Below are 27,883 nucleotides of genomic sequence, written 5' to 3' on the forward strand. Positions count from 1 at the left end.
GGGCAGGGCTGGCAGTTCTCATCATTTTTTGGTACTGAATCCAGAGTGAAAGAGCAGGAACTGTCCAGTTTCTTAAGGTCAGTTTTTCCTCAAACCTTGAATGCATGCTTTTTTCATGGTAAATTCATCTTATCTTGCTTTTTGTACTTATTTGTAATTGCAGTGTGTCAGTATCTGGACTTGTGTTGCTTCAAATATTAGTAGGATGATGTCTGAATGTGGGTGAAATTTTAGATATTTTTTTGTGATTTTGCTTTGTGGCTAGCCCTGCTACTTGCTCAAAGGGTTGCTGTAGTTTGCTTCAGACTTTATTAAGAATATTCTTTTTTTTGTATAAATGTTGTTTCTATGGAAAGTGAAACTGAGAATCACTTAAACTTATTTCCATTTTTTCACAACTCTGGCTAAACAACCTAGAGCTTTACTTTCCCATTGAGGTGGGCTGAAATGCTGTCTGGAGAAAGCCATTAAAATATAGACAAGTGTCTGCTGGGATGCTTTACTTTATCTCACAGCTGGGATGGGAGAGCTGGGGACACAGCCAGGCACAGCTGTGGCGCAGGAGGTGATACTGGACATAAAAGGCAAATTCTGCTCTAAATCACAACTCCAACACCTGCAGGGCACTTGTTACACAGCTCTGTCTGAACTTGTCTATCTCCAGCACCAGACAAGTAACATTGTAAACTCTTTGAAAGGCAAAAACTCCTTTTACCTAATATTTATGGGTTTTTTTAAACTCATCTCTAACTGAGACAAAGAATAACATGGCAGGATATAGATCAGGTTCTTTTTCAGCTCCGTCTCTGTTTTTCTTTCATTTTAGACTATAAAGTCTGTGGAAAGTAACACCATTGCATCAGAAAGATAAAGACTCTCTGCAAAAGTAGTATCTCTTCTTGTGCTGGGTAATGCAACAGAAAAAGTGAAACTAGCTTTTCAGTGTATATGTTTTTCACAGATCTGTAATAGAAACTAAACCTTCAAAGGTAGATATAAATCGAGCTCCACTACTTGCATTTTACAAATAATCAGGACATTTCTGAAAGGAAAAAAATCTATGTGGTTACTGTGGAGCAGAGGAATTATTTGTCATTTATTTGGGAGGAGGAAAAGAAGATAAGTGACTGGAAGATGGAGGGAATTTCAACCTTCCTTACTGCTGGGTGCCCACCTCCCAGAGAAGCTTGTCCCAAAACATTGCCTGCAGCAAAAGCCAGGAACAGCTCTCTCTTTGGAGGAGTGCCTTGTGCACCTTGACATAACCTTTGAGGGGGCACAGAAGATGAGAGAAAACCTTCTAAAGTTGGTGAAAGAAAACAAGGCTATAAAATTGTAGACAATTGTAACAATATTGAACTTTTCAATCAAAGTCGTTTTAAATCAAAGTACTGGTGTTTCACTGGACTCCTTATATACAGCTTGATATAATCTTTTTTTTGTCAGATTGTTTCACTCAGACTCATGTGTAGCACTTAATAGGTCTGGGGTATTGCAGGAAAATAGCATTTGTTCAGCAATCTTTATATTTCAGTTTTCAACTTCCTGTCTTTGTAGCTGTCCCACTCTTCAATTTCTCTGTATTCTAGGACTTGGAATGTTATGAAAGACTTGGATGTTATGTCATCCTCTGGTTAAAAAGTGTGTGATTTGCATGGCACTAGTACTCTTTTCTTTGAATTATCCTCAACTTCCTAAACTGGTCCAAAAGTTAAATTGGAGGGGGATTTCCTCTGCTCCTAAAATGACTTTACAAATTTTCATTTTCTTAACCTCTATACTCCTGTGGGAGATTCATTGTTAGTTCATATGTCAACAGAGGTTTGGGAAGGAAATCCCCTAACACCTCTCAAATCTTCTCTCCTTTATATTATTATTGGAGTAAATGTTGCATTTTGACCTTTAAAATCTTTGTTGTCTTAGATAACATTTGATTTCAATTAGAAGCAGACCCCATTGCCTGGAATATTTAATATGTTGACCCTTTGAAATATAAGGGTCAGTTTTATATATAATATAAATTGTTTCGGGAAAATGATAAATCAAAATGACCTCCATTACCTTTAGAAATCTAAAATGCCCCATCTAGGTCCCATGATTAATATGTGATTTAAGTGAACATCTACTCCTTCTTTGTCCTTGTACAGTGATGGCCACTGTTTCTTTCACTATTTTTCCAGCATTTTTAATTCATATATCACTTGAACTCTGAAAGAGCACTGGAAAAAAGCACTGTGAGTCTTGGAAGTGAACCATATTGTCATGCCATGTATGCTGGATGCCAAGCTGAGCCAAATGCATCCTGAGTCGAGACCTGGCAGTGTCAGATGTACCCAGAGTCATTCCAGAGAGCAGAGGTGCACAAAGGGCACACAGGATGTTGGGTGCACAGGCTGTGCAGCTGGAGCATATTGGCTGCTGGGGAAAGGAGGTGTTATTTAAGGATTTAAAGAACAATATTTGTCTTAACCAGTGTCCAAACCACAAAGGATTGAATCTCTCAATGGCATGGAAATACATTTGGAAGTATGTCCTGTCTTGCCTCCGCCCAGCAGGTGCCCTTGGTGCATGGAAGCCTTGCAGGTAGCCCTGGGGGCTCCTGTCCTGCAGGTGCTTGCTCCTGCTGAGAGCTGGCACTGGCCTTCACAGCCCTAACACAGAAATCATTACAAAATTTGGTATTCTTCTGGTATGAAACCCTGCCAAATAAGTACCCGATTTGGCAGCATGGGGTCTCATGAGACCCCAAAGAGAATGTAATATCAGTAATACATGTATTTCATGTATAATAATGTAATACCATTCCCAAAGGGAATATAGTATCAGTAATGCATGTATTTAATGTATATGAATGTAATATCATTCCCAAATGGAATGTAGTATCACTAAACTAAGTTAAAATAATATATGAAACAACAGAGGAAATGCTGAGCAGTACAGAGCTTATTCACCCTTCACCTCAGACCAGACTGCTGGGATGCTGTGACAAAAAAAAAAGGGGAAGCTCTGGGAAAGGAGTTGCTGTTGTAAACAAGCTTGATAAAGGTCTGGTTTCATTTTGTGTGCTTCGGTTACAATATGCAGCAAAACACTTGCTGTCCCTGATGTGTAATTTTTCTTGCCTCTGATTCCTCTCCATGTAGAAATTTCCATTTTTCAAAAACTTGCTTCTTTATTCACAATATATTTTCCATGGTGGGACCATGTCTTTAATGCAGCAGAATACAGCTGCTATTAAAAAATTTTTGGCTCAGGTTAGAAAGAAATCCCATGATTCTAAATCCAGTGTAGTCAATAGAGAGACAGCTGTATAAGGATTTGTGTCAAAACCAAAACAATTAAAAAAAAAATACCAGAGTAAGCTGAGGGGCATTCAGACTAGTGAAGAAAAAAAAAGGCAAGCAACTAAGTTTTTCATTTTTGACAGAGTGGCAATCTTCATCTTGTTAAGATAGAAGAGTATGTTTCACTCCTGTGCACCTGAGCTATACCATCTTTTACATTCTTGTTTTAAGCTCTGTAGCCAGACTTGGCGCTGCCAAGACTTGCCCTTGGTTGCCTCCTGACTTCTTGCCCATTGTAGCTTCAAACATTTTTGCACTACTTACGTATTTATCCACAGAGAAATGCTATAGAAAGAAAAGTTTAAAGATAGAAAAGCTCTTCTGGCTATAAATTAATTAAAGCTTAGTATTTCCATGCAGATCAAGTAGTCCTACTGAGTCTCTTTCCCTAGGACATGCCCTTTTCTTTGTGCTGTAACCAAGCAGTTTGTCAATCACTGAACTTGGACTGACGGATTTGTCTGCCTTGCATTCCCCTTAAGCCTTCTGCCCAATTTCTTTGACTCTAACCCCAAAATTATATTGACTCAGAGGTAATTTTTTAACAGCTTTAGTCACACAGTCTGGCAAATTTGCCTTCTGAAAGGCCCTATTTGGATTTTCTGTTAATTCAAAAGAAAATGGAAGGGACAAAACAAACTGTTGTAGGAAACAAAAAATTTAATCTGGTGTGTTTATAACCTCATTCTTGGTTTTCAGGCAGGTTTCTCAACTTCTGCTTTCCATTAATAGCTGCCAGGCAATAATATCAAATTTTTGTAATCTTGGTGATGTAGTAAGGCCATAAAATATGAAAAAGGAGAACTATCTTAATGCAGGCTATGCCTACTCATGGAGCCACACCATGTCATGTTCACCTACTTTTCAAACTTCTGGCTCTAGATTTTGGCATTTTCTGCAGCAAATGCAGAAATATCAATTTCCAAGCTGTTCAGAGGCACAAACCCATGGAGGGGTAAGAGGAATGAAGATGAGTTTATAACAAGGCAGCACATGGTAGTGTGTGACGAGGTCTGCTCTGCCTTCTTTCATTACAGCTGCAGTGTTAGGTGTATTTCTCTTTTTCCATGTTGCAGGTAGATTTCATGGTGCAGCAGTTGCTCTATGTTTGCACACCTCAGGAACAGAGATAGATGCAAACAGGGACATCCATGGTCTTCTGCTAAGGGCAGAGTACTTGCGAGCTGTTTATTAGATATTCTTCATTGCAAAATATGGTGCTTGATGCCAAGCTGAAACCTTCCATGGTTGTGGAGTGTGGACATCTATTTTAACAGGATAGAATCTGAAAATTTTGCTGGTTGTTCTTTTCATCCTGGTATCTCAGTATGATGCTGGAGTAAGTCATTTGGAATACCAGCTCAGGTGGCATTTACACATTTACACCAGTGATGTATAAGCACTGAAGAGCCAATATTGGGGTTTGAAATAATTTGATAAAGATGATGAATAAACACACAGTGTTTTTCTATACTTGTGGAATATCCAGGAGGAATGTTTGAACTGATTCTAGTGTCTGCTGCAGTAACTGGAAGGAAATAGAAGGGAATTTACTATGATGTGGAAAAACAGATAAGCTTTATGAATAAATGTAGCTTCTGGATTCTCACATCACATTCACTGCAGTCTCCTAATTTCCCTGATACCTGCTGGATTTGTGCATTATTTATATCCTGACAAGATACTGGGGTTGCCCTTTGTCCTAGTTTAGGGCAAATTTGAAAAAAAAACAAACAAACCAACCCCCCAAGACTCCTCCCCCACCACTGGGTTCGGGAAAGAACTTCCTCAGAGGAATAAAAGTGGAAAAAACCTGTTTATTAATTAAACAAAACACTCCCAACACGAGAGAGGTAAATTAACAACCCCTGATGACAAACAAAACTTTTTCACCGGTGTAGGAGGGTGACAAGCTCAAGGAAAGTCTCTCCTGTAGGTAGCGTTAGTTTCCGGGCAGGATGACTGCTGCAGGTCTCAGCTTTGCAGGGTTCCCGGTGTCCCTCGGTGATCCAAGTCCGGTCCAAACAGGTTTAAAGAGTATACAGAAAAGAAAAAGGGAAAAGAACAAAGAACAAAGAACAGTCCACAGAAAGAGATTGGACTGCCTAACTAATAAGCAAAACCAAACTAAAGCTAGCAGAAGCAAGCGGCATGCGGCGGCAGCAAAGCAGCAAAGCAGCAAAGCGGCAAGCAGCAGAGCCGAGCCAGCAGAGCTAGCCTCCCAAGCACAGACATGGGGGAGGGGAGCCAACTGATAAGTAGACTAAACAAACTTTTGCTTAAACAGGACACACGATTGGGGATACAGGCCACCATAACGTCACCCCAGGACACCCTTACTCAATACCTGGCACTTCTGATCCGGGTGGTCAGACTGCAGTATCCCACTCCTCTCACTGGAGTAAAAGAAAGGTGAGTCTCACTGCAGGCTACCTCTGGATCGCTAAAGAAACTTAGGGTTATAATTCAGTGCAGGTCTTGCTAAGAAATACTAGCTCTCCAGCCTCAAGATCTGTGTCTTGCCAACAGAAAGTCACAGTGCTGGACTTGTGGATTTGACTGACAAAAGCTGTGGCTGTGTCATAGCTGACCGCTGTGCAATTTGATTTCAGAGACAAACCATGGATTCAGTATTTGTGCCTGAAAATGGCTACCTTGATTTACTGAACAGTGATATTGATCCATTGCCTCTGTGTACTTTCTTGGATCCTAAGTCATCTGGAGATGAAGAAGGTGACTTCTCTACAGGTTAGTAAAACACTAAAAAAATACTTGACTGGTTTATTCCTTATGTTATAACTTATTGTTGTCTCCTGTCAGCTACAAAGCCACCTCATGGTAGTTTTTCATGGTGGCTGAGTTAAAGTCTACAAGCACTTGGTGTTAGGATGTGGTAAGTTTGTCTGTGCCTGCAGATACAGTGACTGCTTTCAGGAACTGCCATGTTTTTAAATTGTACGTATTTATAGCATCCTGTTCAGTGAGTCTAACAAAACACACTGTACTGACACTCATCAGGGCATGACAGTGTTTTTCATTTGGATATCATTCCTGTAGGTAGTTTATTTGCAAATATTCCTGTCATAAGCTGGCCAAGAGTAATTGTCAACACCTCTGTGGCTTGAAACCAAAGATTTTGCAAAACAGAGACCTTTAGATGAATTTGTGATGAAGACAGTCCACAAGCAAAAGCATCCCGTTGCCTTCTGAGATCCTAAGGCACCAAAACAATGGAGTTGCATTACCAGATGCCATTTTCCAGCTTTTTGGGACACAGTGATTTTATAATTCTATTACAAATGAGAAAGCAGAAGGGCAAGAATATAAAGTTGATAATTTCTTGCACTTCAGTTCTACAGGTAATCAGATCAGGAGGTTGCCCTGGATCTCAGACTTTGTCCTCCTGACTTTGTGTGGAAGTTGTGGACTGTTCTGCTCTCCCTTCCCTGAGTGGTCTATTATAAAAGTATGAAAGTGTATCTACAGTATGGAGTGTTAGTTGAGCTTACTTTAAACAAATGAGCTGGACCATGGATTGAAAATGGCAATGAGAGGAGAAGAGCTGGAGTATTCCAGATAGGAAGTCTCACAGCTGTGTGCCAAATAGGTGGGAAATGTTGCAAATTAAAGCATTGTGGCTTTCATGAGTGGCACCAATGCCATTAGGCACATGGGCCTACTCATGTGGAGAACTGAGCACCAGAATCTGGAATCATGTTTGTGATTGATCATTTTCTCAGGCTGGGCTTTTCCCTCTCAGCTTCTGGCTGTTAAAAACAGCTGCAGGAGTGTTTTTTACCCCATGGCCTCACTTGTTCAGTGACTGAAAGGATGAATTAGGGGTCAAGCACTGTCTTGTGCTATCACAGATGTTTCACTGATTGGAATACTTCTGAGTCTTAGCAATGTCTGAGATGATGTTGGTAAATCAAACATCATCAGACATGGCACCAGTTACTGGAAGCTAGGCATGTCTGCTGGGAAGATGTTAGCATGGTCCCTGGCAAGGCCAACTGGCAGCTTCACAGGCAATTTGCAGTGCAATTCAGGGATTAGCATGGACACAGATTGTTCTGAACAGGGCATCTGAGTGATAATATCATATTCTGAAGGATTAGAAGGTTTAATAGGCTCTATGAGTCTGTCCTTGATTGTCATAGAATAGATTCAGGAAGTATTTTATTTACTAGGAGACATGAGGTCTCAGAGTTCAGCAAAAGAAAAGTGCTGATTTCCAGGTGACTGTGAATTACTGAGAGTTCAGTTCTGTTTCTTCTCAGCCAACACACAATGAAAAGCCAAAGCCTTCTGCTGAAGTAACAAATCTGCCTGTTCTGCATGTTCTGCTATCTGGCTTTTTTAGCTTTTTTACTGCTTGGTTATGGCATTCATTGAACCAATGCATATTCCTTATTAACTCTAGCTCTTGAAGTTGATGCCAGCAACTATGAACAGGTAAATAATGTGGATTTCCCATATGAAAATGGAGATGGGTTCTACCCCTGTTCCAACACCACGGATGCTTATGCTAAAATAGGTATGAAAGCAATTTTTGTTTTTTTAATCATTATTTTACAATCATTTACTATAGCTATTTCTTATCAATTCTATTCTCAACCTGAAGCTATGGCATTTACTCAAGTAGTCTTTCTCTCATGTGTGATAGATGTAATTTAGAGTACCTGAACCTGTGCAATGTGGGGAAACTGATTAACAGTTGCTGGTGGTTGTTATTAATGTCTCCTTTTGCTTAATACTTCCTTTCTCAACTTCTCTTTTCTTGTGATCTTTATTTCCTGAACAACAAGTTACAAGAAAAAACTTAACTCTTCCATTTTACTTACACTGCAGAGTTCTGTTAATGAGGATAAGCTTACAGGGGTTTTGCTGTGCTGTTTACTGAGTCATTATTGTGTTCCTCATTTTTTTTCCCTTTGTTGCTAGCTGAATTAGTAGAATATGTGCTCAAGGATCAGCAGGAGAAGCAGGTCGAAGACATTTTTGGTAAGATTGATAGAGCAAAGATTAATTTTCTCCACGACAGTTTTCTCTCTAACATGTGCTTCATGCCCCTGGTTTGAACACTAGTAAAGTTTCTATACCTCTGGTATAGAAAGTCCTCTTCTTTCCCCCTGGGTACAGTGTCTCAAGATTTTCTTGGAAAACTTGAGGATTTTATGCACTTTTGCAGGCCTTTCTCAAAGAGAGCAGTTTTGTCCCTGAGCAGCTGCTGATCATGTCACCATGGCCATAGAATATGCACAGCTTCACTGTCCATTGCATTAATAGCCTCAAGTACTATCACACTTACTCTGGGCACAGCAGGGATGATACACATGAGTCCCCAGAGCACTTTGCATGTTTATAAATACAGTTCACACGCACTGATTTCTGTCCAGGATACACAGAGCTGTCTGAGGAAGTGTGTCAAGCTTTACTTCTCACCCTGATTAGTGCAGCAATGCAATTACATATATAATAATTCATTCTTTTATCCATCCTTGCCTAGGACATTGTTTGGCTTGTGGTACCAAATCATTGTTTTGGTCACAGCACAAATCCAGCTATTTACTACTCCAGAAGAGATATATCAATAGGTGGCTATTGAGAAATTCATAGAACAAGAAGGTTTACAGAATATCTGTATATCCTGGTTTATGTTTAAGCAAAATAGTTTGGACTAATTTACCAAAGGTCAGTCTTCCCTAGAATAATTCTGGCTGCAAGAAGCTCACATGGCTTTTTAAATGATTTATGCTGCTCCCTGGTGTGTTTAGAATTTGGGGGTTTGGCACCTAATGGCAATATTTTTATTGGTTTTAGAGAAAAACAGGATACAATATTAGTACTGTACTTAAGTATTTTCCAGTAAAAGCATGGTGTGGATAACTTCAGAGATAACTTCACAGTTCTTGTAACACAGAATATAAAATCTTTTTAGAACCCTTTATTCTGCCTCTTAGACGATCTAATCCCTTCAGTACATAAATTGAGTGGTACTGAGATCACACTGTGACACAAGTGCAATGTTTTACCCTTTGCTCATCATTACAGCATTGAGAAGTACTTATGTTTTATTAGCCATTGCCAGTAGATTAATAGTTTGCAATTCAGAAATTAACACAGGATGACAAAGTCTCCATTCAGAGCTCTGTGGGCTTTCTAAATCATCTGGATCTTTTATCGCATGATTTGGTTTTTATCTTATGTTTGGAGCATATTTCATCTTTGTTCTGTGCTGGTGTGTTTCTCTTGCTTTTACTCCTCTCAGTAATTATTTTAGGAGAACCAAGTTTGACATTGGACCATATTTCATGTTTTTAGCAGGGAACCTTGTTTTGGATGACATTGCTGCTGAAAACACTGAGAAATTTCCTGACATAAAGATGCAGACATGTCTTAAACGAAGTAAGTGTAAAACAGTGAAAAGCTTTGTGCCTGAGTGCCAAACTTTCATTACAGTGCCTTGGCTTTAGCACAGCCCCTACGCACTTATCAGGCAGTTCTCCACTGACACCAGATGTGCTTCCTCTGCCTTTGTTCACACTCATGGGCCGGAACTGAAAGCAGCTCTTCCAAGCGTAGAATTTACAGTTCGCAGAAATTGTTGTCCTGTAACATAACATTAAAGCTGTTATATTTCTTTGCATTTTTGTCATCCTCATGGCAGCGTTGGCTTTGTTTTCAGTGTATCTATAGCTTAGCAAGCATTGGCTGAACAATGGCCTCTTTAACAGTAAGAACAACAGCAAAATCTTTGGCACAAAAATTTGCAGTCTAATTAAAACTTCACAGTCAGAGTGAAATAACATGAGGCTTTTCACGCTCATTTTTATACAGTGGAACTGTACAGTTCTGAAATAGCTGAATTGAAACTGATAACACTCCCTTCTAATTTAAAAAGTTAAAATAAGTTTCATGGGGTAAATTTTAAATTACCAGTATTTCCCCCCTTACTATGACTTTGCTTTCTTTCAGCTTTCCTAGGCTCTGCAGCAGAGAGTTACTGTGATGCTTCAGAACCCAAATATAAGAAAATCAGTAAGTCATAGGAATAGGAAAAGGTTATTGAACATATATTGTCTCATGTTCCAAAATCTCATCCTCTGTTACATATTGTAAATTCCAGAATAGTTTGCTCTTATAGATTTAGTGATTTTAATCATCATGCATTTTCATGCTTCTGCAAAAATTTCACGTTTAGATTGCTCTGACTAATTTATGATATAACAAATCCACATCCTCTAATCTGCAACTATTAAATTGTGCAACTTAGGATCAGCTATATGGTAGCCTAAGCACAGTCAGATCCTTATGCTTCAAATATACTTGTTCCTGCCAGGTGGTAGGAAAATTACTCGCTTAACATCAGCAGAGGCACAGTTGACCTTTTCTAAATCCACATGAGAGAAGAAAGGAAAATAATGGAGACCTAGGTCAGTGCCAAATTCTGTACATTTTATCACATCCACCTTTTTTTTCACTGGACTTTTGGAAGATGTTTCGCTTGGAACAAAAAGGATCAAACCAAGGAAATGCAGAGCTATGACATGAGTCATGTTACCGTTAGGTCATAGCTCCACATGAGTTTGAAAGTCCAGTGAAACATCCTAGGGAAAATAATAACCATGAAGAGATGATTTCTTGGCCCAGTCCATGCTATAAAGTTCTTTAAACTGAAGAAAAAAAATGGAGAAAGGGAATTTTCTAAGTTTTGCGCATTGTTAGACAAGACAACACCTGGGGCCAGCAGGCAGGCTGGAACTTGTCCTCTAGGTGTGAACTGGTGCTAATGTGCTTTCCCAACTGTAGCATAAAGGGGCATGTCAGGCAGAACTAAACCAGCAAAGTACTCTTCCAAAATCCAGGTGAGAGCAACCAGTTTTGATTATTTTATATTGTGTTTCAAATGGACATCTGACTCATTGTATGTCAGTACACCTCACAAGCCTCCTAAAGAGGAGGGGGCCCCTAGGGACCATGTACACATTAGGGAGGGCAGCCAAACCAATGTTTAATCTAGAGATCCATCCAGAGTGCTGGGATCTGGGACTGCACCTCAGCACAGTTCAGGTAAGGAACTGGCACAGACTGCATGAAAGTCAGAGAGAACATGTATGTGCACCATGACTGTGACCCAAGCTGTTTTTACAGTGTTGTAGAGTTCAGACCACAGAAAGTGATGAAGTATAGACTTACTTGTTGCAGCTAGACAGGAGAGAGAAGGAAAAAGTAAAATCAACTCTGATAATACAGTTGTTGTAAAACCAATGAAATTAACAGACTAATTCAAATAAGCAAGTGTGTCTTACTTGATTTGTAGGAATCTTTTGATAAACAGATGAAATTGTACAATGCACAAGCCTCTCTCCTCATTTGTTCTATTCTTAGAGGGAAAAAATGTGAAGAGGAGATGCATCTTTGAAAGCTCTGGTGTTTGTGACTGTTCTTTGAGAGACACTTAACATGCACTTTTTGTCCTTGTAAGCACTGTAGTGTCTAATAGGGAGTCAAGGCCCCCAGTTTATTGCTTGTAGGCCTCTCTGTTCTTGTGCAATACTGAGACAACAAACTGTGCTTGGAAAATTGGTACAGCCAGTGTAAGGCATTGTGATGTCTTACCTGTCAATCATCCATGTGTAGGGTCATTTACATCTGGATACATGTGGAAATAAGGACAGGAAAGATGAAGAAAAAGAAAATTTAAAGACAGAGGTACTGAGAAGAAAAATTGGATTTAACACTACTACAGAATTTAATAAATACATTTTAGATTTTGAGATCGAAATAATTTTCAGAAAGTTATTGTGTATTGTTCTTCCTTTTGGAAAATCAAAACACAACTGATCAGAATCAAGTGGTTTATCATATCTACTGAGACTTCTTCTTTGGTTCCTTTAACTTCTGCCAATGAGATAACTTTCTCCTTTTGTTTTGCCATTTTATTTTAAAGTGGAAGACCCTGTAGTGTCTGCAGGGAATGGCAGTTTCTTTCCTATGCATCTCAACAGCCTCCCAGTGAGCTGCACCTCCCTAACTAACCAGCACATGTCCTTTTCTGTTCCTGCTGCCCATGGGCTGGAAAGAAGCCTCCTAATTCCTGGTACGTAGAGTACAGCTGAGGGTGTGCACCTGCACACAGGCTGATTTACACATGGGGAACACTCTCTTATAAATCTTGTCATTGATTTGAACAATGGCAGGAAAATGTAGGTGTGGCATCTGTCTCAGTCAAGCCCTTAAAAGTGTGGCACTCACTAAAAGAATGAAAAATATCCAAGGGAAATTAAAAGGGCATTGCTTCTAATTGAGTAGAATGAATCTTTCATTTAATTAGCGCAGGTTATATTTACTATATGCTAATCTAAGTAATTACTTACTTGTCGTAAGAATAGGAAGTCACTAAATTTTCATTATTAAACTTTAATTTAGTTCCAATTTCTTTTGCACCCAGAGGTTTGTAAAGGACTGAGGGATAATTACATTTGCAACAGTAGAGCAAAATCTAGGCTGTGATTTAGCTCATGAAAACTGAGCAGTAATCCCACTGATGGGCTCTCTAGGCACCTGGCCTGGGCCTTGCTGGGTAGCAGCGGGTGCTCATGGTACACTGTGAAATGCCAGTGACCAAGGCCCAGTTCAGCACCTTTCACTGTTAAGTCTATGCTGGAAAGGAACCAAAAACAGTGTGTAAGTTGGAATTCTTGAAGTACCTCATGTGAGCTGAAGCAGCATAAAGGAGCAGAAGAAATTCTGTCCCACCTACAGAAACTCAGAGCTATGGCTGATTAAATTGCAAGCACCTAATCATCAAAAAACTTTCCCAGTGTGGGTTGAGAGGGAGGGTGCTTGTTCAACCTGCATGATGTGCAGTTATGTGGGAAGAATGTAGTGCAAGGAAGGTAAATTTAAGCAGATACATACTATTTACACATTTTCTCTTCTCTTGATCTCTGACTATACATTTACAGACTTTGCCTTAAGCACTTTTCCTTATGATACTAGAGTTTGTCTTTCGATTGTTGAAAACAGTGGCTGCTAAAAGCTGGGTAATCCCTTGTATATCATGCTCATTGTACCTTGTAAGAGGTCTTTTTTAGTGGGTTCTATGAATCTCGTGATCCTGTGAATTCTCCACAGGAAAGATTTGTCTAAAAGCTGCCAGAAAGGATAAGTAGCTGTTAGAAAGCTTTTTATCTCTCACAAAGCTTTAGAAAGCAGAACCCTATGAAAATAGGAGAGTAATTATTCTGCACTCATTTCAGGATTGTCAGAACCTTTGACCTCAGAGTGCCTACCAGTCAGTGTGAAAGGGTACCAAGAGAATCCAGGCTTGGCAGGTCCTCCTCAGCAGATATTTAACATTGTTCTTGAAAATGGCACATCTGATGTTATAGTATATCCAGGTAAGAGCAATAGCCTTTTATCCCCATAAAGAGGCATAAAGTGCTGAAAAAATCAATGCTTCCAACAGCAGCATTGATCAAATTCAGTTACTGCTAGCTATGATATGCTGAAAACTATGCTTTGTTTCTTGCCAGTGCTGACATCTTCCATGGAAGCATTCATGTCTCCAAGTTTTCCAGTTAATTTATGTGGTAAGTAGAAAATTGGGGTTTATATATGTACAGCACTTTGAACTGGGAGAGAAACCATATTGCTTCTACTGAAAGCCAGTTCTCCCTGCCATGCTTTATTCATATCTACCTTAAAAATGGATGGTATTTCCTTCTTTGTATAGATCACTGGCTGCTTAGACTGATCCAAACTGTACAGATAAGAGTTTAAGAGCTTCAGATTCAGCAGCCAATCCCCTGTGTTTGCTATGACATCCAGTTTCCAGAATAAGTCAGGTTTAGTTAAAACAATGCAAAGCCCAGGGTGCTGGAGCACCCTCAGAAAGTGGGAGATGATCTGATGCTGGCATGGCCTGAGCATCTTAAACAGTGCTGGCAGCCAGACTGCAGCCAGCTCCTGTGGAATGCCCAAAACCAACATGATGATGACTTATTTGACTGAGCAATACAGAAAGCTAATGCACAAAAAGGATTATACTGAAATCAGAGCCTTGGTCAGGATTTAACAGTCCCACTTCAGGTAACAAACTTTCCTGAGACATTTCTTCCAGCCCTCAGAGAGATGTTCGAACCCAGAGTTTGAAATCAGCGCTGTTTCTGGTCCCTGTGCCCAGTGCAGGACTTTGTTGCCCTCTGGTGGCTTCCACTGCCCCAAAAGCAAAAGTATAACAGCGATTAAGAGGCAAATATCCCTAGGTGTGGGGAAGTCTTTGTAAATTGTATTTACTGTTTATGTGAATAAACAATGCTAATAATTCCAACTGATTTACTGCAGCACAATATACGTATGCCACGAGCCCTGGAATTCCAGATGCAGCAGCAGACAAGTTAGCATGTAAGATGCCCAGCCAATTTATTTTCCTTTTTAAAAGTTCTTCACTCCTGCCTGCTTTGACCAGTTTTCCATCTAAATGTCATTATGGATTGTTTTCTCTGTTTTCTTAGTTAATTAAATAAAAGTAAATCAAAACCCTCCTTTATTTAATATCTTTCTTACTAGAAGCCTGTAGTGCTTCCCTTTTAGAAGCAATTCTGAACTCAAACTATTCTGAAGGTTGCTGGCATGCAGGGTAGGAATTAATTTCCACATCTCTGAAACACTAAGATTTTTATTTCTTTTAGACCACATTCTATGTCAAGATGAGAAAGATGATATTATGGTATGAAACACATCTGCACATATTTAGGGAGATTAATCAGTTTTGGTTTGGGTAATTTTTTGCACATCTCTGCTGTGTGTGGTTATGAGACTCTGAGTTTGAGTTTGTTACAGCCTCTGTCAATTTAAATTCTGTCTTGCATCTGAAAACCTTTTCCTACCAAAAGTTTTGTCAAAACTGATACTCTGCAATTACAAATCTATAGAAAATACGTTCTCTCTGAAAAATTCCCAATTTCTTTGTGTAAAGGAGACACTGTTCACTTGACCCAACTGCAAAAGTCTGCAGTAGTTTGACAGCAAACAGGTGAAAAGAAAATTGGACAGCAAGAGGACTTTGTCAGGGAGAGTAATGGGTAAATACTGTTACCAAGAGTCACTTCTCTGTGACTTTCATCCTTAGTGCCTGGTTACAAGGTGTAGAATAACAAAAGGAAGCTATTGCTTTTGAAGGCATAAAAAAGCACCGTGTATGAACATGAATTTATGCAAAACACTGACATTTGAAAAGAACAGTGGATGTCACCTGGTAATGGTACATCTGCTTCCCACTACTGTCAGAACAGCTGTGGTCTTGTTTGACGCCATTCTGCCTCCAACAGTGCACATCAGCAGAATTCTACTTGTGGGAGAATTTTATTAATTTTCCTTGTAAAATTAACAAAATATCTCTTACTCTGAATATATGCTACAATGAACTTGGAAATTTGCATTAATCTAACTGTTAAAATTAGTAAAGCTGAATCAGTGATTATCTAGGTGTGTTCATCAAATATATTGTTTTATTTCTCCAGATTTAGAGAAATTTCAAGAAATTCAAGATTCCATAATTCCTTCTGAAGAACCTTTCAAAAAACCAGGTAAGTTTAGAACTCTTGAATTTAAACCTTCCAGTATTTTTTGGAAAAAGACTCTGTATTTCTTTCCATACAGAAAAGCTCCTTGTAGGAATCATTCAATAATTTGTGAAGCTGTTCTGAGGGTCTGAGTACAATTCCCAGTTTCAAGTTGTTAGGCTTGGCTTCCTTTACATGTCTAGCTGTAGTACCTACTTAGCAGCTCAGTGTACATAGGTGGTTATATCATCTGTACAGACACCTCCAAAATTATTCAGTTCATAGATCTGAAAGTGTCTGTTGTGCCTGCACTTCTCAGCTGCAGTTGCATGGGATAAATCCAGCCCTATGGGCTTTATGGGTGCCTGTGCTTTCACCATATTGCAGTCAGGCACTTAAGCCACCATGAAATGATGTTGTAGTTTGTGGACTTGTTCCTTCAGTTTGTGTGTGCTCTTTATTTCTCTAGAGCAAGTGGAAACTTTCTGTTCATCACTTAAGGATTATTTCCGAGACACATGCAAATCTGTGACCATGGAGCAGGAAGTAAATCTGGATCACCTGTTCATTGACGGGACACTTGTTCAAAGTCAAACTGAAAGCAAGACTGGAAAGAATAGTGCAAAAGCAATGGAAAAGGAGCTGGTAACCTGCAGCCTACAAGAGAAGGAAAAGATAGCCATTGATAGAAGCCAAATATTTCAAATCCCACAGCGTAAAGACTTAGAGACTAAAGTAATTGTGGTGCTGGGAAAAGCAGGAATGGGCAAAAGCATTCTTGTTCAGAAGATCTGCCAGGACTGGTCCAACGGAGAGTTTCCTCAGTTTGAATTTGTATTTTGGTTTGACTGCAAACAAATAAGCTTGCCTGAGAAGCAATACAGCCTGAAGGAACTGCTGCTTGAATTTTTTGTAAAACCTCAAGAGGGAAGCAAAGAGATCTTTGAGTATATATTGGAAAATCCTGATAAAGTCCTTCTGATTTTTGATGGTTTTAAAGGATTGCATGATCACGAGAATTTTCCTCGTTGCTCAACCAGCCAGCCTGAAAAGGATTTGTGCAGTATAAAGGAGCTGCTTTCAGGACTCATCCAAAAAAAGATACTCAATGGCTGTACTTTATTATTTACAGCAAGACCAAAAGACAAACTGTACCAATACATATCCAAAGTGGATAAGATTATTGAAATTGTTGGATTTTCCCCTCAGCAGAGAGAACTGTACATAACCAAATACTTTGAGGAATCACCCTACTGTGATAGTGCACTGAAATTAATCAAAGAGTGTGAGTACTTGTTCAGTCATTGTTACAGCCCTGTTATGTGTAGATTTGTTTGTTTTCTCTGTGAGACAGTGCTTGAAATGGGAGAGAAAAGTCTTCCTTCAACTCTTACTGAAGTCTTCCTGAAATTTTTTCAGCAGAAGATAATGTTTATGCAAAGAGATGTTACAACCACAAAAAATCAAGAGAGTCTTGCTACCCTAGCCCGTGTAGCATGGTGTCTTGGAGAAAAGCACCAAAGTGCCATGAAAAGTGATCTTATTCCTTCTGAGGAGGTTAAAGAGTTTGCTCTGAAGTATGGGTTTTTCCTGCCATTTGCATTCCCCAGACATTCAGATAGTGAAGAAGAGGAATTTGGGAGCACATTCTCTGATTTTGTCATTCAGAATTTCTTGTGTGCACTTCACCTTTTGTTAGCAGAGGAGCTCAAGGATAAAAATCTAACAAAGTACTTGTCTTTTCTATCCAAGAAGAAAAAGCCTTATAACTGGTTAGATTTAATGCCTAGGTTTTTGGCTGGTTTGGTGTTTCTCCAGGATGACCTCTACTTCTGGTCTTTTTCAAATGAGGATGAAAAACAATCAACCAAGAAGCAGAAGACAGTCTTGAAATACATTAGAAGGCTGCAGATTAATACTCTCTGTCCAGAGAGGTTGCTGGAGCTTTTACATTGTGTTTATGAAACACAGCACAATTATCTTCTGCAGCATGTGGCCTTAAGACTCGAGCCAGACTTGTCTTTTCTGGGCATAGTTCTTACACCACCTGATGTCCATGTACTGCACTCTATTTTGAAAAGGTCAAGAAAAGAGTTTTCCTTGGATTTGCGAAACAGCAGCATTGACATGCAAGGGCTGCGAGCCTTGGTCAGCCTAAAGAATGTGACATCATTCAGGTTGGTCACTCTCTGTACCCCATAGCACCATCCATAGCACTGTGTGTAGATGACACTTTCATGCAACAACAGCAATCACATCTGGTGGTTTTGCATGTTTTGTCACTTCACAGGGCCTCCCTCAGTGACACAGTTGGGCTCTGGAAATCTTTAGAACAGACAAAAGACTACGAACTGCTGAAAGCATCCACAGAGAAATTTGTTCTTGATCCCTTTAAGGCAAAGACGATGAAGGACATCAGTGACCTCTCCAACCTTGTAGAGATGCAGGAGAAGATGAGGAATTGGTAGGATCATTTATGATCAAAACTCCTCTTACACCAGGAATGTATGAAAACAGGGTTTTACCACCAGTGCTGAACAATGGAATTGTCTGCTTGTCCAGAGAAGAAGTAACTAAGGCAGTGCAAGCTCCTGGGTCATCTCAGGGGGTTCTCCTGCCCTATGTGAGGTGCCTGTCATGGCAGGGAGGAGCAATGACAGCACCATGCACAGGAGTCATCAGATCTGCCAATGAAAGAGCCAGCTGTCATTCTCTTTAACCTCTGAGTATGCCATCTTCCCATTGCTTTCAGTTACATAGCTTGGGCTGGTTCTTTCTCCCTGTAGCACCTGGGCATAAAAAAATGCCTGTTCTGCACTGGTCCCAAATGGCCTGAGTCAGTCCTTTAGCCCAGGAGGTAAAAACTTGTGTTGCATGGTCTAGAAACCCTGTGCTCCATCCCTGCTGCTGATGTAGCTGGGGGACTGGCTGCAATTGAAACCATGCAAAAATAAAGTTTTTGGTTTTTGTTATGATGACTTCTATTTTAACATGGGTGAAGTATTTTGATTAAAATATAGACAAAATAATTTCACATTTGACAGAAAAGAGTTGATTTAGAACAATGTATTTTTAAGTTTTATTGGAAAATGAGCAAACAATTGCACATGAAAGGCAATTATTGGATTGAAATGACTCAGATGAAGAAAGGTTGGAGCAGAAGTTACTCTGAAGTTTCCTAGTTCTTCAGTTAATGCAACAGTGGTTTATTTTCTGTAAAAGTTTGCTAACAAATTATTTTTAAAGCACTGGTTTGGTTGTTAAAATATTTATCATACTCCAGTTCTACTGTGTTTTATTTAGTGTGCAAGATGCATCTGGTTGCACCAGCTATGAAATTCCTGCCATCAGGAACCTCAGAAAACTGGAATTTGCGTAAGTGCTAAACTTCTACTGACTGGGACAGTCATGTTTGGGTAGGAACAGTCATGGCTGTTTGTTACAGCCACTGCACTGATGTACAGTCAGCTTAAAGCATTAAGTAAACCCCATTAATTGCTAGCTTGCTTTTCTCTGAACTAGATTTATTAACTTATGGCCAAAACTCAAAATCCATAATTTCTGGCTCCTGCAGCAACACAGATCAACAGGGTTTTACCATTTTTGTTTGGTTTTAGTACAAGTTATCTCCTGACTACAAGGTGTTGATCTTGTACCGCACAGCATAAAATATTTTGACTGTGATCCAACTACCTGGAAAATATTTTCCCCCACCAGAAATGCTGAAATTTTCTACCTGAATCTTCTGGTGTAATTTTCTACCCTATCGGAGCTAAGGCCGTGAGAGGATTACATCAGGAAATGCCTCCCAAATAAATTATTTAGCACCCTTTTCCTGGAAGACAGAGGGTTGACTTGGTAACACTAATTTAAAAATGAGGTTTTAGTAACGCTTCTTTTTTTCCCCCAAACTGTAAGCAGCCTCCAAGGCTATTCTATTGCTCAAAACATCCTGCCATGGCTTGTGAATTCGTTTGGGCAGAAACTGCAGTAGTGCAATGGAGAATTCTCATCAGGTCTTCACCTGTTTCCTGCTCTGCAGATCTAACCCAACCTGGGACAGCCATGCTTGGCATCACTTCTGATTTAATGCTGATTTTATTTTCTCCTTTCTTCTTCCTGTTTCCCTTTATTTAATTTTTGTTTATGATTCGAATCCTTTTAGCTAGCTGAACTTGTTCTGATACCAGAGAAACTCCAAATAGGATCTGAGAGATAAATGATTGGAGCATGAATATCAAAGTACAACTTATGCTTTAAGCTGAAGTAAAATGTTGATCCTAAGTTAGACTGAAGTTAAACTGTTATTAGTTGGAGGGGAAAATAATTTTGGTTTCCTTTCAGTTATACTGAGATAGATATAAATTGCATCTTAAGATTATACTTACAGTGAAAAATCTGAAAAAGAGAACTGAAATACAAGAATCTAAAACAAATGAGATGAATCTTGCAAAGAGGAATAAACAAGTGGCAAATGCATGTCCCAATGCTGCTGTGCAAGCTCTGTCCTGCCTGACCTTAGCCTTGTTGGTCCTCATCTGGAGGTTTCATAACAGAATTCCTTGGAGCAGGCAGTAGGGAATGGCTGCTTCTGAGGAGTGTAAACTGGTTTGCATTGGGGGTTGCTGGGAAAAAAATCAAAAATTCATAAGTTTTGCTGCTTGTGAGCATGTAAAAAGCCTGCTGCATGTCTGTATTTTCTTCCAGGTTGGGTCCAGCATGTGGCCTTCAAGGATTGCTAAAACTTGTGAAAATTCTTGCAGCATTTCCATCACTTCAGCATTTAGAGTGAGTTCTGCTAAAGATTAACTTTGCTAACGTTTTTCCTCAGCAGCCCTTGATGATGGAGGAGCTCTTGTACCCAAGAAACATTTTATTTGCCAACAAGACTCCTTGTTTGATGACCAAACTGAGCAGCAGAAACATTCCCAAACTGTAACAGCAACCTAAGAGCTGACACTCCCTATTGTCCCTCAGGACTCCTGGTGCTGGTTTGTTCAGAGCCCTCAGTCCCTTCCTGGGGTGTTCCTGGCTGGGTAAAGGTTCAGTACAGACCCCCTGGGTGCTTCCACCTTCCTGCCCCACCGCTCATTAACTGCCTGCAGTGACTTCTGTGTTCACTGGAGCTCCAGAACACCCATGACAAACCAACTCTCTCTTAGTTTGAAGCTGTACACTAGAAACAAGTGTACTAGCAGTAGTCAGTGTTGTGCCATGGCACCTGGAAAGGTTACTGGTTTTTGAGAGGGCCTTATGTAGCCCATTGGCCATTTGTCTGTATTGTAGCTGGCCTTTTCATGGCATTTCAGGAAAACAATAAAGCTTTAAAATATGTCCAGTATATTCCAGCATTATCTGTCAGATTAGAAGGGGTTCTAGTATCTGAAATTGTGACTAGATGTGAGGAAAACTTCATTTTTAATACTCCCTCTCTGGAGAAGGAATGGTTTAGGCAAGGATTTAAAGATTGCTGGATTTTGTCAGTTCTTTTTGTGTGCACAGGAAATCTCATTTCAGCTTAGCTGGAACACAGCTATTTCATAACCATTTTATAACCTTGCATATCAAAGAAAATGGGTCAAGACATTCAACTTGTAAAAAAAATTCTTAGGCTGTAAATTTGGGCAGCAGAAAGCTGCTTATTAGAGAAGCTGTAATTTGTGTGATGCTTCATGCTGATTGAGGCTTCTGCAGAGAATAAGCTTTTCAAGATAGATAGAGTGGTCTCTGAGGTGAATAAACCACACAAATTTAGATTAAAAGGGAAGTTAATTCTCTCTTTGTCATCACACAGCCTTGATGCTCTGAGTGAAAATGGCATAGGAGATGAAGGAGCAAAGAGTCTGTCTGAAGTCTTTCCAACCCTGACATCACTGGAAACATTGAAGTAAGTGCAAGGTTAACAGTTCAGGGAAATTTTGAGAAGAAAGAGATTAAACCTAGAGGCTTAAGGAGCTGTGTGTTAACAATTATGGGCAAAGGTATCCTATGGGCATGGGAGACCAGTGAGTCTATGGAGATACTTAATGGGTACATTCATTAGATAAATAGATTAATCCTTCCTGACTTCCCTTCAAGGACTCTATTTTGTCTTTTTCTCTGCATTTGGTCTAAACAGACTGTCCAAATTATATTTTTTAAAAACAGAAAATTAATTTCCCCCATATTGTAATAAATTAGAATAAATGTGCTCAACTAACAAAGTGATCTCACTTACTGTAGTTTATCACAGAACAAAATAACAGACCTGGGTGCAGAGAACCTTGCTACAGCTCTCCCTTCCTTGTCTTCCTTAAAAACACTAAGGTGAGTATTTGTTTCCTGTTAAGCTGTTTTGAAAACATACCTTCCTGTCTCTATCAAAAACTTCCCTGAACAGGGAAGAAAGAGGTAACACTGTGCAGCAGCCAGGCTTTTGACTTCATGCTTGGATAAAGTCCTCAGAAAGAAGAGGAGAAGTATGACAGCCATACAGAGGGCTCTCCAGGAATATAGCAAGAACTGTACTGATGTTTAAATCCAGTCCGTAATACCCACTTACTAATTGTGCCCTGCACAGATGTGCACCCAGGGCCACCATCTGCTGCAAACCCAAAGCTGTCTGTGTTTGCTGATGTAGGAACAAGGGTCCATCCCACTGCACTGGGATATCTGGCACAGGCCTGAGAAAGCAGGGAATGCAAGAAACCCTGGTCTGCAATTCTGCAGTAGTTTGGTGATGTGGAAATCTTCTGAATGCTGTACTCCAAATCTTAGAGTTTTATTTTTAGGGCATATTTTTAATTTGATCTATGTAGACAGAAATGTTCTTATTATTCATAGAATAATAGAATCTAGACCTATTTTTACTGTACCTGTGCTAGGTGAAGAAGGATATGGCCATTTGCTTACTTGATACAGGAAATATGAATGTGTATTTTAAACTTTAACTGCAAATATGGATAAAATGTAAGTGAAGATGTACTAATCGTGTTTGAAAACCCTTGATCTAATATCTGTGTACATTATCCATCATTCAATTGTGACTATTCTGGGGGTTTTCTTCTGCAGATTGTACAACAACAACATCTGTGATTTTGGAGCAGAAAATCTGGCAAAGGTTCTTCCTGCAATGACATCTTTAAGAGAGCTAGAGTGAGTGTGAAATCTTTTGAGATTGCTCAGGAAAGCTTACTTCCTTGCAGACTGAAAATACAAATTCCATGTTTGGTTTTATTGGAGACAGAAACTGAGGAAGATGATTTTAGGGAAATTTCACTGGGAGAATGTGCTTCTGCAGAGTCCAGATAGTCAATGATTAGAAAGGATTAAGGAACAGTTCACCATAAACCTGAAAATATTGGTGTTAAGGTGGGAGAATAGGCTTATGGGGGAGCTCAGAGAATGACCTCAGGAACATGGAAAGAAGAATCCCTCAGATGAATTAACCAACCTTCTGAACATATTATTACAGTTTTTTTGAATCTACAATCTATTTTGTTTTTTTTCCTTTTTCTTTCTTATCCCATCAGCAGATTAACCTATATAGTATATTTTATTTTGAATCAAATGTTTGATTACACCATTTGATTTGGATTAACAAAGTTACTTTCATTCCTTAGTGTTCAGTACAACAAAATAACTGGTGTTGGAGCCCAGCAGCTGACTGACAGCCTACGAAAATGTCCCCATATAAAGAACTTGCTGTAAGTCTCTTGACAGGCTCTTTGCTGCACCTTCATCCTGTAAAACTGGGTTAGTGATCATGCTAAAGCCGCCTTTCGTATTTGTCAGATTTATAAGAGGCACAAAAGAAGACATCACCAAAATACAAAAGCAGAGATGTTAAAAAATGTTGTCTCTGGTTTCAGCTGCATTAGTTCCCAGAGGTCCCAGGCAATCCAGCTTGTTTTGCCTCAGACAGTTTCCACTGAGCCTCCTTTTGTTAATCTTCTACCCTCCCAGAGAACCTACTCTGTGCTGCACCACTTGTGTTTGAGGGATAAACAATGAGCAGCCATCATTAGAGATTAAATAGACTGAAGCTACCAGTACACATTCAGAGGAAGGGAATTTGATGGGAGGTTAGAAAACTGTTACAGAGACAGGAGTGCAGGTGTGTCCTGTAACCAGAGTCAACAAGATTATGGAGTACTGTTTTTTTTTTTCTAAATCAAAATGCATTTTCCTTTGCTCCATAGCTTATATACTTTTATAGTATGATAGTCTAAAAGAAAGACAACTTTAAAAAAAAAAGTAAGGAAACAACAGCAGTAAGCAAAAAAAGTCACAAACATATTAAACACACAAAAGAAGGGGGAACAAATTACACTTCTTAAAATCTCTTTCCCTTCTGAATTTGCCCTTACAGGATGTGGAATCCCACCATTCCCCATGGAGTTCTTGAGCACCTTCAGCAGCTGGACTCCAGGATCAGTGTGTAGATTCAGAGGATTCCAAAAAGGTAACAAGCCTTGGCTGCCTGAGATGATGAGGTTTGTTTCTGTGGGAGCTGTTGAGTCCAGGCTCACTGGCAGCAGCCACAGTAGCAGCATCTATGTGTCCATGGGCAAGACTGGAGATGGTGCCTAAGAGTGGCACAGATCAATGTCACATCAGGCCCCCTTTCCCTGCACTCATCTTGCATCCCCCACCTCCCTGGCACCTGCGGTAGCAGACTGCAAGTGCTACATGAAGAAAAATGGGGTTCTAGAACTCCCAGTCCAGCTCAGCTTAGTGACTGGCAGCTGCCCTGCTTGCCTTCTCTTTTCTGCTGCACAAAACTAAAACTCTGTGTACTTCTCATGTTTAATAGATGAGTTCTGTACTCCTTAGAGGTTGTTTTGTTTTCATTTCTACTAGGTCCTTTCACTTTTCCTTTGCTGAATACAAATCCTCAACAGCTGCTTGTCTGACTATGCAGCTGTACCTGTACTGTACTCAGAGCAAAACAGCAAAACCCTCCCTCCTCCATTCCTTGTTCTCACTGTCATTATGTGGTTTAGCCACTGACAGCCACTTTCACTTCCTTGATCCTGCCTGCACAGTTTCAAGGATCCTTGAAGTTATTGCATTGAGAAGAATTTAATGTTTGTCCATGATTACCGGCATCTGACTGCCTTGATGGTCCTGGACTGAAGGGGCTGGAGCCAGCATGGGAAGTTGGGGGGTTTGTGAAGGATTTCTGTTCCCAGTTTTCTGCCATGGGCTTCCTCTTGCTCTTAAAAAAAAAAAAAAAAAAATTAAAAAAAAAACCCAAAAAACCAAAACATATTCAGTTAAATGATCCCAGTGAAGAATGAGATGCCAGAGTCAAGCCAGGTATCAGAAGTGCTCCAGCTTTCTTTAGATGGCTAGAAAACAAATTGCAGTGTGATCACTAGCTGCATGAGGCATGCTTTGAATGGGCCTGGCCATGGGATGGCTGCAGCTGCCAGTGGCTCCCTGGACCATGCAGTGAGCCAAGCTTTTGCACAACTCCTGCTCTCAGTGCAGTAATCACCAGATGTGCACTGGGCTGTTTGTATGGCGCTGACCTGGCTACAGGTTGTGGAAGGTTGAGGTGCCACAGCAGCTTCACAGACCAGCTTTATACAGCAGTAGTGAAAATGGTGGTGCTCCTTACTCACCTACAGTCCACTAAATCTTTGTCCTGTTGAACAATCCTACAAGACACTAAGGATACTAATACCGTGAGGAAACCTGCCTTAGCTCTGAGGATAAATAGCAGCAGGAAGTCTGGATCCTGTCTCCCAACCTTGAAACATTCAGCACCCACCAGTCATTGCTGTCTGTTTACAGAGCTCATCAAATCTATGATTTTGGTAATCTTAATGGTGGTTAATCTGATGGGTGTCCATCTAATGTTCTGTTTTCGTTATTTCACAGGTGTCATAAAGAAGAGGGGAGGGTGTCCTCTCTGCTGTCCTGTCTTCTTGCTGCTTTATGAATCAGTGTTTTCATGTTTGTTGCAAAAAAGAGTCACATTTAAGTTTCTAAGCAATGCTTAAATTGGGTGAATGATAGTTTTAAAATGCTATTTAAAGACACAACTGTATTTCTACTTAAGTGGTAAAAGAGTTAAGCAACATCAAGTTTCAAAGATGAAAAGAGCATCTGGATACTGTGATCACCATTAAAGGAGACCAGGAACCACCAGGATATTGTGAGTATAAAATTCTACCATCAAGTCATGGAAGAGCAAACTGAAAGCTGCTCAACCTGCATATCTGAAGCACTGACAGATCAAATCTGATTGTTTGTTTCATGGTGCCAGTGGTAACTGCCATCAGATTTGGTCTGATGATTTTGGACTTTCAAAGCTCGAAGTGACAAGGTTTCACCTGTCTGTATGGACTGATTGGAAGCACTAGGGTGAGTAGCATTAAAAAGAACCATCAGCCCTAGAAAATGTTCTGATATTATAAGATTATGCACAAGAATCCAGAAGTTGCTCTTTTCTTCACTAATAATCAGTGCTGCCTTAAGGGATACAAACATATCTATGACTTGTTACAGAATCCTTCAAAAAGATTGGGGAAAAAAAAAGAAGTAATGACAAGAAAAAAATTGAAAGTGAAAAACTATGAAGGATTCTTCTAACATTTTTGCAAAAATCCAAATGGATAAAAATAGCGTGTTTATTGCACACAAATCCTCAAACAATCTTTGAAGGTTTTTACTTTGTCTCAAATGAGAACTTTAAATTCATATACCTGGAATGGTATTTAATTTCTTAAGTGCAGCTGGCAGCATAAATGTTTACAAGCATCAATTTTATACTTGACAGTGATATCACTACTGTATATGGTTTATGTGGCCTTCTGGTACAGAGTTATGTGTTACCAGGCAATCAGACAAAAGTACATTTCAAAGCACTATCATGTCTATGCTGCTGGTCTCAGTCATATGTGGGCCAAATATTCATCCTGCTGACTGCAACAGTAAACCAATTGTCTCTTTCATTCTTTTATTTCTGCTTTGTGAACATGAAGAGAACTTAAAATTGTGCAGAGGCTATTGTCAGGTCAGGAGCTTCCTATCCAAATACAGTCTGAGACAGAACAAGAAAAATGGATGAAAAAAGCTAGGAATGCTCAAAATGCTACAAATTGGGAAGTCTTTACTTCACAGTTAGCTCAGCATTAGTTCAACAACCTCTTTGATATCTCTTCTGCTAGGAAGCACTGACAATACTGACCGAAGGATCTATGCCAACTGAAGTCTCTCAACTAACCTCTCAAATATTCTGTTTCTTGGTCTTTAAAAATTCCCAGATTTAAACTGTTCAAAACCACAACATTAATTTTTTTTCCAGCAAGTTCTGCTTCTCTGCTTAAGTCTCAGTGCCTGCACAATCTTGACAGCAGGGATGTGGACAAATGCAAGAGAGTGGACAAATTGAAGAAAGAAGGGAGGAAGGAAGGTCTGTTTGTTGTTTCTGAGAGCAGGGAATCAGACATAAAATGTGGAGGAACAGAGAGCAAGGTGGAAGAACTCTGTGGAGAATATGATTGTAATTAGAATGGGGTATCCTTCTTAACTACCTGCATGGTTCTTCTCTCTAGCCAAACTCTAGGCAGAGCATTGGATAAAAATTCTTATTTATCCTCTCCTCTTTGAGCTGCTTGAATGGGAGGTAGTTTGAGCAAAATCTTTTGTGATAGTCCCATCAGCCTGTGGCACTCCAGCCGTGCACATCCTTGTCTTGGCTTCTCTTAACTAAGCTTTGGATGACAAAAGCCCCCTTTAGGGATATATTCTGCAGCTGCACTTTACTATGACTGAGTTTAAGAATGTGCTAAATATTCCACAGGCAGCTGAATGTTACAGAATGCTGTCTGGACTGCTAAAATCACGTTGGATGTACTGCTGTTCTCTGAGTTAGTGGAAGATGTATATTTGTAATGTACAGATTGCAAATTTTGATACAGTGTTTTGATTGTCTTTACACATCTTTTTTAAAGTATTAATAAAAGTAAGTATTCT

General features: G+C 39.7%; 1 protein-coding gene across 1 annotated transcript; it reads left to right on the forward strand.

Annotated features, from left to right (window-relative positions):
* CIITA (class II major histocompatibility complex transactivator) lies at positions 1-27,815 on the forward strand. Its single transcript, XM_042779790.1, has 21 exons — positions 1-77; positions 5,957-6,092; positions 7,768-7,881; positions 8,289-8,348; positions 9,669-9,752; positions 10,323-10,385; positions 12,298-12,447; positions 13,610-13,750; positions 13,886-13,942; positions 14,697-14,756; positions 15,875-15,940; positions 16,386-18,093; positions 18,207-18,380; positions 19,220-19,291; positions 20,624-20,704; positions 21,711-21,803; positions 22,139-22,222; positions 22,967-23,050; positions 23,518-23,601; positions 24,267-24,359; positions 25,784-27,815. The coding sequence occupies exons 2-20, from the start codon at positions 5,966-5,968 to the stop codon at positions 24,337-24,339; spliced, it is 3,375 nt and encodes a 1,124-aa protein (XP_042635724.1). The 5' UTR covers positions 1-77; positions 5,957-5,965; the 3' UTR covers positions 24,340-24,359; positions 25,784-27,815.
* Positions 27,816-27,883: the final 68 nt, after the last annotated feature.

Source organism: Catharus ustulatus, chromosome 16, assembly GCF_009819885.2.
Source record: "Catharus ustulatus isolate bCatUst1 chromosome 16, bCatUst1.pri.v2, whole genome shotgun sequence".
Lineage (NCBI taxonomy): Eukaryota > Metazoa > Chordata > Aves > Passeriformes > Turdidae > Catharus > Catharus ustulatus.

Coding starts and splice junctions, on each gene's coding strand:
- CIITA (XM_042779790.1), top strand. CDS start 5,966: ATGGATTCAGTATTTGTGCCTGAAAATGGCTACCTTGATTTACTGAAC. Junction 18,381..19,219: donor CAGGAGAAGATGAGGAATTG/GTAGGATCATTT, acceptor TGTTTTATTTAG/TGTGCAAGATGCATCTGGTT. Junction 20,705..21,710: donor CCATCACTTCAGCATTTAGA/GTGAGTTCTGCT, acceptor GTCATCACACAG/CCTTGATGCTCTGAGTGAAA.